The following is a 12046-nucleotide window of genomic DNA, read 5'->3' on the forward strand; positions in this document are numbered from 1 at the left end:
AAGACACACTAAAAAAACCATTATAAGTTTGGTTGGGTTTCTTTAAATGAAATTTGGCAGTATCCAAGACAACTACAGTTGTTCCTCATTTCAGCTTCTATTCCAAAACAGAAACAAGAGAGAGAGAGAGAGAGAGCTTTTGCATTTAGAAGTTGGAACTCAAGGTTACTTTGGTACAAGACATGTTCAGGTTCACAGAGTGGCTGTGGAGGCTAAAGTCTCCCTTGAGATGTGCGTCGCCCAGATGTGTGGAAATCGGGAACCCCACATCGAGCTTCCATGGGTGGGGCACTCAGAAGCAGGTCAACCTCTGAGTCTTTTCCTTCCTCCCATGATTCAATCTTCGGATGTGACACATGATCTGCCTGCCTCCACAGGATGTATCTCAGCTGCCATTAATCTTCCTTAAGGTTCATACCCAACTCAGAAATCCAACATCTGTTTTAGTTGTGATGTACCTCTAACCTCATCCACAAACGTACTACTCGATCTTATTGTCATTTTACCTCCAAACTCAGTCAGAAATCCACCTTTTGTGCATGTGAAAGTTCTTTAGAGGATGCAGCTCAAATGTCTCCAAAAGAAGAAGTCTTGTGTTCAATCCTTGTAGTCCTTCCATGGTTGTCTCTGTATTTTCTTTTAGTTAGAGAAGTGATTTAGATAGTTACTTTACAAGTAAAAAAACAAAAGACTTTTGGTGGAACACATCAAATGTTTTCTAAAATTGAAGAATAAGAACACTGAGAGTAATAACAACAACAATATAAAGAAATATTAATGAAAAAAATATGTATATATAATAAAATATAAATATAAATATTTATGTGAATCAATACTCCTTTTATACTTGATAAAAGTGTTATCACTTTTGAACCCATATATATACCTCAATTAACGAGTACACTAATCAAATTTAAATAGATCATGTAAATATTAATACACATATATATATATGTATATATATATATATGTATGTATGTATGTATGTATATATGTATGTATGTATTCATCCCGAATCAATTTTTATCTCACTTAAATCCAAGATGCTGTCATCACTATCAATTTCCACGTGTGGATGGCTCATGAATTCATGAATCTACTTCTAATAATTATGTCAGTACAAAATTAATCTTTCTTCCATACACTTGTTTGTATATGGCAATGGTCACATCCTCTTATGTAACCTTTAGAGTAGTCGAGAAGGCAATCAGGCCGAAGACATTGACATCAATGGATGTGAAGAAGCACTAGCTAATGTACATTCGTAACAATGTATGTTGTCAAGTGCATGGATCATCAAGGTAGCAATCATGAGCATCACATCAACCATTTGGCATGCCCACAAAAGCCCGGACATTAAATCCCTTTTATCATCATCCCTTTCAATTGAGCTTTATATATGCCTCATTGGTATAATTTTTATGTTGTATATATAGCACTCATATATCTATCTTTTATGTGATGATGGGAGGTGGAACCAATCTCTCACAACTTCTTCGTCTTATTGTCAACCCCCTCAATCATTCAAAGCATTATTAGTCTTCGATGCAAATGACATGTCCATTTTGCAGAGGCACGAGAACAACACATCAACAAAGCTTCGCTAAGGTCAAACTCTCACCCACAAATTAGGGCATCATAGAGGGGACACGTCATGGGGTTGGATATGACAGAAACCCAACCCAATTTGGTTGGATTAAATGCATATTTTTATCTAATTATTTGATCAATTATATTATAAACAATTAAGTTAAACGATTATCTTTCGTCCTCTCTGTTGAGATATTCGAATCGATTAATGTATTATTATATAATTAATATGTCTCATATTCAAATCGACATGTAAACATCATATACGTTTATAATATTTTAATATAATTGGATCGAGTAGATTTTCATAATTTAATTATTCTTAATGTGATTGGGTGTAAAATTAATCGATAATTCATCGAAAATAATTGATAATTTGTTAGATCTCATATTGTACAAATTAATACTAAAAATAGTATCATACACGCATGACATTGTCATTACACTATGATTAGTAATGAATTTCGATCCATCTTTAAAAAGAAAAAGAAATAATTATGGTCATGAGAATTAGCTGAACTGGTTAATCATTTATTTATGGATTGGCTTCAACTTCTTTCTGCATACCTTAAATCTCGAGCTGAATCAGCTTTGTAGGTTCCTACTTTGAGTTCTTAAACTGAAAGATTAGGAAAAGATCTCAAGCTTAATGGTGGATGTCGCTGGTCACATACAGTAACACCAACTTACCATCAAACCTTTTGATCCATGCTTGGTCTTCTTTGCAATGAGGAGACAGTTCTTGGGGATTTGATGGCATGAAGGTGAGGAAACCATGAACCAAACAAAAGGAAGAGGAAGTAGATAGTGGTAGAAGTCACCATGTTGAATGGGTGAGTATTTTTAAGAGTCATAATCATATTCAAATTAGTTGATGAAATCTTACTTAGATTAAAATTTATTAGTGAATTAAGAGTTATTCTTATAAATATACATTGATTTTAGTAAGAGGAAGAGCTAAGGCACTTTGAGTGTTGTGATTTATCAGATTTTTAGAAAGGTTAGAGAGAAGTTTTTAATTCCTAACATGATATTTTTGCCTATTAAATTACTTTGAAACTATGTTCCTGAACACAGATATCACCCCTCCCATTAGTGCATTGAGCAATGGAGGATGATGATTCAGAGAATGGATGGGAATGGTGATGTGCTCACTCGCCAAGGTGGAGGCTTGTGTTGAGTTGAGCATCGCTGCAAAACCAGAGAAGCCATGCCTGTAGCTGTACACCATGGCTTCCTCTGCTTCTTCTTGCCTGAGATCAAATTGCCAGAAGAACAAAGACAGCAGCTGTAATTATGTTGAACGCTCAGTGGAGGCAAGAAAAGGTAAGATAGAAGAGGTGGGACTTGATTGACTACCTGGAGAAGACACTTGACATGGACCTTGGTGGTGAGGCGAGGATCTTGGCCATGGCTGTGGCCCAGGTAGACTATGTGCACCTGCAACACAGGAACAAAAAGACCACATTATATGTTGTCATTATTTGGTGGGGAACAGAGAAGACTGGGGCTCTATTGGGAGATAAGGTTGCATGGCCTGTGGGCAAGCAGTGACTGCAATAAAGCCGATGACAGAGGAAGAGGCCCCAGAGGAGGAGAAAAGAAGTTGCCATTGCCTCTCACAGATCTGCCAGTTGCAAGTCTGTGCATTATATAGTAGGGAAAGTCCATAATTTATCATTCCATGGAGTTCAGCATGGTGTATAGACTGCTTCAACTGCAAGCCTTGTAAAGCTACAATGTCCTCTGACATGCACCATGACTGCATCATGATTTCCTTCCTTCCCTTTCCGAGTTGCACTGACCTAGTTCTTTCTCTCAAGATCATTGAGCTCCACAACTACAACTCAGAGTAATCTATCTACCCCCTCTTGGATTCAGCATGAAGTCCATACCAATATAGCAGGCAAGGTTGATTACAAGGGAAAGAGGCCTACTTCCCCTCTCTTTTTGTCTAATCATCTGCTATAATTATCTGATACACCATAATTATGAACTCGTGTGCAGTTCATCATCATATCTAAAAATCCTGCTTATGATCTCCCATGACTGCCATTGCCACAATAGAGCAATTGAGTAGTGCTTATGATGAGAAATTTTCGGTTATCCAAGATAACATCTTAGATAACTTGCAGCATGTGTGTCATATATTCCCCTATCACATTCTTATGTAGCAGAAAGAATCCAAGCACCGAAGACTACATTATCCATGCAGATATACTCTAAGCAGGACTCAAGCAAAACTTCAAGGTCTGTATATTAGGCTTCGAGAGATTTGAAGCTCTACACTTTTAATTCAGTTTGTTGCATAACTATATCTGGTAATAGTTCTTTGTATGCACATACTACATGAAGAGGGAAATCAACCATGGAGAAGAGCATCACCCTACAAAGCAACACAAGACCTTATGATGCAGTCACCTAGTCATTTCCTAACAGGGCAAAGTTAAGAGCATAGGAATAATGCTACCTAATAACGAAATATCGATCCTATCATCTAGTAGCATGTGCAGCATGTACTTGCATAAGAATGCTTAAGCATCTGTAAATTCATAGACATAGCCCAAGCTATGTTGCTTTCCTACTAGTTGAGTTGCAGATATACCATAATGCAGTTCAATTCGCTTCTCCAATGCTTTGCATGATGTTCTTTTCCTTTCACTAGAGTTGTAAGTTTGAAATGTCAATCAGAATTTGTTCAGAACTAAGCTCAGCCACTTCATCCTTCGAATCTATGCTAGTTAATTCTTAAAAGCATATGCTTGATTGAAGAAAGAACAATTTAAGTGTGTACCTGTTGTGTGAATGTGAATCAGTGAACAAGGGATGTGTTTGATCTTGTCCTGTAACTTTGATCTGTTCAAGTTCTGGTTTTCTGATGATGGATGAGGGGAATGAGGATTCTGTAGGGCAAAAATAAAAGTAGAAAGGTCAAAAAGGGATGATCACTAAGATAAAAAACATGTATATATAACATTATGTTAAATTGATATTAGACATGATAGAAGTAAAAGTAATAAAGATCATTTTCGGTATGTAAAATTTTGATAAGTTTTCATATATTTATTAATAATCATGATTTTTAATAGTTAAAATTTGGTGAGGCAATGACATATATAGAAGATTTAAATATTTGGAGGGATATATGTAAATATAATTTTCTGAAAAAAATGCATATGAAATATTAAAATTTGGTGAGGCAAATATTCTATGAAAAGATAGCTATGTAAAACCCTGAACTATATTAAGCTGGTACTCAGATAATTGTATTACTAATCAGATCTTCTCACAGCCTTAGCTGCCATGACACTAGCTCTGCTATCTTCCATCTCCAAGTTCTTGCCAACTTGATCAGTGTTATAAGACAGCTAATCATCAAGCAGAGTCGCATAAAATTTATCAGATCTTCGACTTTGCTGCTGTTACTGCAATAAGTCTGCTGTTGCAGTTTATTCTACCAACTTTGTCGTAAATTTCAAGAATGTTCTTCTGTGAATGAATTCCAAGAATTTACTACTTCAGTCGAATGGAAAGCAAAGCTAATTGAGATCTGCACATAACATTCCTGAACTCAGTTCATACTAGTTTGTCCTTTGACACACAACCTTACAGGTCAATTTCACCAGATTCAGGTTTTGCTAGAGTTGAAATTTGCTTTTCTTTATTCCAGAAATTGAAAGAAGAAAAAAAATATTTCCACAAGATTTCTTTATGCTTGAGAAACACCAAAGCAGTGGATTCCTGTTGCTTAGTCTACAAGTATATTGACATTCTCCAAGAATTTTGGGAGTATAACAGTTTAAAGAAATTTAATGCAGTAAAGATGATTGCTTACTTTTTGTCCTGCTATATATGATCTTTGTGTCTGAGAGGTGGTATTGATTGATCATCCTACCATTGTAGTTTTCCAATCCACTGATGTACATATCATGATGCTAATGACATTAAAATCCAAATGAAGATATCAAAGGCTTGATCTTATGGAAGCAAAGAAGATGAACTGTTTGTTCTCAGCTTACAACTAGCTCTTATTGCATAAAAAATGCCACATCTTTAGCAGTTCAATAGAAGTTGCCTTGACTTGTAATCCAAGTGCCTTGAGCACTCATCGACCTGAACTAAATTAGGAGATAGAACAATTAAATGCTCCTTCTTCTTTCTACAGAGAACCATATGCTACACTGTTCTTTTCAAGGAAGTATAGGAATGAGAGGGATCAAAGAACCTGACTCAATGAACAAAGAACTAACTACATGGAAGACAAAAGTAAGAAAGAAAAGCAGGTCAACCTTTCGTAACCAAAGAAATTATACCCAGGAAATGTCAAGACAGCACACTCATCTTTCTAACTGTGAATGGATTCAAGAAATAAAGATCTTACAAAGATCAAACAAAAATCCTGCCTCACACTTTCTATAGCAGCTCCTGCCCTTGAAGCAAACAAAGTTTGAATCAGATTGAGCGCTGAGGTAGAATCTTGTGACAAGAGTTGGAGACTTGCACAGCCATGCTATGAATGTGAAGAGGAGCAACCTTCTTGTTGGACCAATTTGAAGTTCATGAACAAAAAGCAATGTAATATACGGAGTATGGGCCATATTTGTTTCATAGCTTTTCATGATGGATTCATCTGAAACAACACAAAATTGACACAGAAACAGTGGTAAAAGTAGGCAGTAAAAGGAAGAGTTGGTAGTTTTCTGGCAATCAAGGTGAAGTCTCTGAAAGGAGTCGAGGAAGAGTCTTGTGAATCCAAGGAAATATGACTTCATCTTCAACTAATGTTCATTTTGGATTCTGAATGTTCAAACCACCTGACTGAATCACAAGTTCACAGTCATCTTCATAGTTCTTAAGGGTCATAATGCAAAACTAATTGCAAGAACTTTGACCAATTCTATAGAAGCATAATTATAGGAAGCCAATATCTTGCTATAGATCATAGACAAACAACCAACTTGCTAAATCTATTTCTGATCTCAGAAAATTTTGTCCTTAGACAGCTTGTATCTTTTACATCCTAAGAGATTGATCACTTCTTTCCTCGAGGGAAACTGTCAACTTCCAGATGAGTTTCATCATAAGAAGAAGGAAAAGAGAGAAGGAAACCACAAAAGTAGAACATAGGTTCTCTGACTTCTTCCTTGGGGCATGTTCGTGGTAGCTAGTAAGGGTTTGACTTTGCCTTACGTTTCATAAGCCTGTGATGAACTTGGAGCATGAAAGGCTGGTAAAAAGGGTCAGCCAGAGGTGAAAGGTGAAGAAGGTGGGTCTCCTCCTCCTCCATGAGTGTCATTGACTCTTATAGTGTGGAGGTCAAGGTGATTGATGACAAGTCTCACACCAAAGGAACACAATGGACCTGTGGGTAAAGACTTCATGAAACATCCGTCCGATGATATCATTTCGGACTGTTTCAAGCTCCGGTGTGACACCAACCCTCTCGAGTGCCGGTGTGAAGAGTCCCTCGACCCACTCTCGCACTCTCTGGACTCCGTACCCCATCGTTTCGACTGGAGACACGGCAAGAGGCCCACTTCACCCAACCCAACTCGGATCGATTCGAAGAGCTCAACTCCTCATTGGGTATATATTTTCCCCATATGATTTGAAGATCCGATAACCTGAAAAGAATCCGATTACTTGGAAACCAAACTTATGCAAACCATATCTTTGTGGTCTTAATATGCCATCGAAACGTACCCGTCTACCGATTGGAAACAAAAAGCCAACTTTTGTGGGACCCTATGGACTCTCCGATGTCCCATGACGTGGGTTCGTTATGTTCTGTTGACGTTAAGCAAAGCGAAAACAAATCCCTAAAAGCAGTCGTTGTGCGACCTAATCGAGCCTCCACTCGACGCTGTCCGCCGCCGTCGATTGCGTGGAGCCGGCCGCCGGCCTACCACCGCCCTCGAGTCGGAGAAGCAGGAGCCGCTTCTGCCTCCGCCAGTCGCCGTATACACCGTCATCCTCCACCTCGCTCTTGTCGCCGACAACTCGAACGAAGGTCTCCTCTTTGCTCCCTTCCCCGGCCTCTCCTAAGAGTTGGACTATGAGCTTACTGTTTCTCTATGAATCTTCCTGTACACATTTAATTCTGCAGAACAGATAGGCTAGGAAGGGCATCTGATATCTGTTTTGAGATGCCCTAAAACGTGTAATGCTATCTTTGACGCAGGTCTACTGGGAGGTATACTTTTTGTTGTAGTGATAAGAATTCATCTATTAAGGATCTCAAGTAACATCATCTTGTTCCCTGATGCCATTTTTGGATTCATGCATGTTTTCTGTTGTATCAGCCAGGGAAACGTGAACTATTGGATTTGATTCCCGACTTCAATTTTGCATATTTCCATTTACAGGCTGGGATAACATGATAATGGAGGGACTTTGGACTATTATTTTAAGTTGCTTTAGTCTAGTTATTAGAGATTAATGTTGTTATTATTTTAGTCATGCCAAATTTTTAGGCCTGCAGATCTTTTCAGCTCATTCGAAGTTGTTGATACTGACTTTTATATCTATTCTGTTTATTCTGTCTGTAAATTTGTTGCAAGTACCTTCATGCTAGCTTATTAGATCTCATTTATGTTGTTAATCTTTACATGGATACCGGGTTATGGGAATCTCAGCAGGATTGTTTGTTTTTTACTATGAAGTTCTTTTACAATTATTTTTGCAATGGATTTTGATTTGTTGCTGAGTGCTATAACTTCCAATGTTCTCCCTGTGCTCCTTAGGACCATTGTGAAAATGAAGAGAACCGCCCCATGGGAAAAATCCTTGGTTATATCTTCTGATGATTCGTCAGACTCGGATTCTGAAGATGATGGACTGGCTACAAAAATGTCTAGAAAAAATGTAGGTCCTCAATCATCCAAAGATCACACATCGGAAGGTTTGCTCCATGGCTCTTTCTTTTTTACTAAAGATGATTAATAGTCTTTTATGTTTAAAGGGGTTTGTGGTTGGATGATTTTTTAACTTTGCCTGAATTAAGCTTGTCTAATTATTGAATATCCTGATATCAGTGTTTGCCCAAATGGAACTATGTGCATCATATAACTTCAAGTTACTGAAATCTGTTCTGGATTCTCTTACCTTGTTGTATTGATATGTTCAGTTCCTCACAAGGATTGCATCCAACAGTGCAAAGTTCTGTGTTCAACCATTTTATTATATTTCGTATTTTTAGGTCCCAGATATTAGTCTTTCTATCATCTTACTGTCATTGCTATTTTCAACAGTTAGGACTTCTGGACCTGCAGGTGCACATCATTACAATTTTTTAAAACCTATTCCAATTTATATCTTCCATCTATAACTGATTTAAGGGCATTTATCGCTTAGTTTGTTCCAAGATTGTCATTTAAATATCAAAATTTGAATGTAGACCACCTGCTTGGTTTTCCTGCTTTCTACTTTTCTAGAAGTCGACTACTGCAGCTCTCCGAGAACTAAAAAAATGGGCCTTTTTCATTTTCTTTTATCTTCACTTTCCTAGTTCTGCAGCAACTTTTACTGAATAACACATAAGTGTTGAAGATTGTTAAAATTCACACATCAAAATAAAATGAAAACCAAATAATCTATGCGGCATTATGATACAAAGTGAGACCACTTATGATGTAAAATATTACTAGTGGAAATTGTCTCACAAGAGAAGAGCATAGAACTTAATCAAAGATAAACGTCACTGCCATGTCCTTATTTTAGACCTCCTCTTCTTGATGATCTCTTCTCTTTTTCCTCATGTAGGTGGCGACTCAACCTTGTTCCATATACAATCTTTGTAAGCACAAAGTGCCCCTTAGGTCAATTTTGATGAATGGAAAACAAACACTCAAGATCCTTTCCCTTAATAGCTCTTTTATTATACTACACACTACAGAAAGCAAGTGATACATCTAGTTGTCTAATAATAAAGTACACATATATGCTTGAAAATGTTGGTACCCCAGTCACTGGATTTACCTTAAACCCAAATATCCAAAAGACCATTACATATAGCCAATTGACCAATTTTATGTCTTATAAAGTGGCTAGGCCGACCCATTTCTGAATACAAACAACTGTAACCCTTTTTATTGTCACGATCATGTGTGCTCTCAAGGCACCACTGTTCAATGACTTGACAATTGAGAACACTCTTAAAACCTTGTCCTGCACCATGCAGTCGGGCGACTTCACATGGTCTAAACTTCCACTTTATCCTTCTGATATACCTTTGAAAGGGATTGCGAAAGTAGTGTCAGACCCATCTGCAAAGGGGCACAACAAGCTGCCTAAAGAAATGTAGGTAGCCGACAAAACTCCTACAGGCAAAAGCTGGCTAGACCCTTGGTGTTTAATCAATATGTCAAAGCCATACTGAATTTTAGAGGCCTCTATCAGATTTTGCACCTATTCTTGGTGGTCATCGTTTGACTTTGCAATTCATGAGACACCTATTTAGCTAGCACCAACGCTTAGGGTGATAATTATCTTGCTCATTGATTTGTCTTTTCTCATAATATATCCGGCATAATCTGGCCAAAATATGGATGTCCCTCCTTAACACATCCTTGATACTGCAGGTGCACTTATCAGAAGGGCGGAGATGTATCAGGAATATATGGGACAAATACCCATTCCTGCTCATCGGGGTTCTATTATTCCATTCACATCATGGCAGGGGTTGGCCAAATCAGTGAAACTATTATATGAACAACCACTACACTACCTTACAAACATACTTCTGAAACAATGGGACCAGTCCAGGGTTGGGCATGACGATGAGTACCGGCCCTTGGATACCATCATTCATCCTTCCAAAGCTGAGGCCCTTATCTGGGTCACAGAAGAAGTCCACAGGCTTACCACTTCACATAAGTATTTAGCTAAGCTTTGGGCATCTGATCCCATGTATCATATTTACATTGATCCTATCTCACCATAATTATCACATCCATCTTTCGAGGATCTTAGTAGTTCCATCTTTAATGTAGAAGGTTTAATCTGATCTTCATTGTTGTTTCTTTACTCTGCATACTTTTTGTTTCGTTGACAAAATATGCTTGAAAGGACTTTGTTCTTTTAGTATGTATATTCTATTTGATAAACGAAAAGGTATTGCTGCTTGACATGGGTTGACTCCATGAACAGCACTTGACTCCAAAAAGAAGAAGCATGGTGGGATGAACTTTGACGCTCTAAGCAAGCATGGGTACCATGGTGGACCCTCTGTTCTGAAGGTGCCTCCTCCAAGGGTCGAGGACAAAGAGCAAGACTGGTCCTGGTCAACTGGCAAAGGGGCTAATGCATCTAAAAACATCACAGAGGAGTCATTTGAAGAGCGTGAGCGCACTAGAGATGCTGTGGCTCAAGGTGAGAAGCTCTCGAGTGTGAGGAACAACCTAGAGGCAAGCAGGAAGGAAAAAAACTTATCCTTCTCACAGAAAGAGAAGCGCAAGAGGGATCTTGGTCAGGCCAGCAGGGGGAAGAACTATGTTGAAGAGGAGAAGAGGCTATTGCGTGAGAGTGGCATCTATTCGGGTTTTGATTCATGATTACGAGACATCTTCCTTTCTGCAAAATCCCAGCATTCTCACAAGACAAGCTCTGGGACATGTTTCTTGTAATTATGCATCTGTTCCCCTATGTTAGTTGACCAGTTGTGCTTTTGCCTAGACATATCTGGATATCTCTTGGTTAAGCACATAAGATTTACCTGTTACCTTGTGCATGAATCATGTAATGGAAATCTCATTCATATACCGGAATCAGAATGATTCAACTGGAAGGTTGAATGCACAACTCAGTGCTCATCCTTTGATGAATGAATTGTGTGGAACAGCCTGACCAACAATTTTGAATGAGATTGAGTTATAGCCTAAGATTTAGTCTTCAGCTTATTTCTGATGTGGACTTGCTATGTCAAAATCACAGTGAGACATTCAAGTATAATGTCTTAGTGTCTACTTAACCATCTGTGGTCTGGAATTGGGGCTCTGATTTGAAGGTCATGCATGGCTTTATTTGATCATGTTCAACATTGTAAGGTCTCGCCAAAAGAATCTAGAAACATGAGACCAGATGTAATGGATGTAAGATCTCTGGCTGGCTGTTAGATTTTGATTGAACAGTCAAGATCTGGTCACAAGCCATCTAATAGACAAATTAAGTTATGAACTCTATTGCCTTCCTTGTTGATAATTTGTTACTTGTTGCATTTCTGTGATGCAACAATTGGGTCATTTGTACCCTACAACACTGAAATAATGGAATTGCCTATTTGCTTGTGAGATGTGACTGGTTGGCTTCATGTTCCCTATTTCCCCTAAAAATGTTTCAAAATCCAATGCTACAGTGTTCTGCTATATGCAAGATTCCTTCATGTTCCAGCTGGTTGAGAGGATGCTACTGTTTTATTTATTACTTCTATGTGAATAACAATTAGAAACACATCTGTATG

At 38.0% G+C, this 12046-nt stretch overlaps 1 protein-coding gene across 2 annotated transcripts; it reads left to right on the forward strand.

The window, feature by feature from the left end:
* Nucleotides 1-7380: 7380 nt before the first annotated feature.
* On the forward strand, nt 7381-11348 carry LOC135610469 (protein RDM1-like). 2 transcript variants are annotated; one of them, XM_065104999.1, is made up of 3 exons: nt 7381-7600; nt 8334-8491; nt 10738-11348. In XM_065104999.1, exons 2-3 carry the CDS (start codon nt 8347-8349, stop codon nt 11139-11141), a joined length of 549 nt encoding a protein of 182 aa, XP_064961071.1. In that variant the 5' UTR covers nt 7381-7600; nt 8334-8346; the 3' UTR covers nt 11142-11348. The 2 variants fall into 2 exon arrangements, with proteins under 2 accessions (XP_064961071.1, XP_064961070.1); XM_065104998.1 differs by lacking the exon at nt 10738-11348 and adding an exon at nt 10170-10621 and having other exon boundaries at nt 7415-7600.
* The last annotated feature ends 698 nt before the right edge of the window (nt 11349-12046 follow it).

The sequence above is a fragment of the Musa acuminata genome, chromosome BXJ2-4 (genome assembly GCF_036884655.1).
Source record: "Musa acuminata AAA Group cultivar baxijiao chromosome BXJ2-4, Cavendish_Baxijiao_AAA, whole genome shotgun sequence".
In the NCBI taxonomy this organism is placed as follows: domain Eukaryota; kingdom Viridiplantae; phylum Streptophyta; class Magnoliopsida; order Zingiberales; family Musaceae; genus Musa; species Musa acuminata.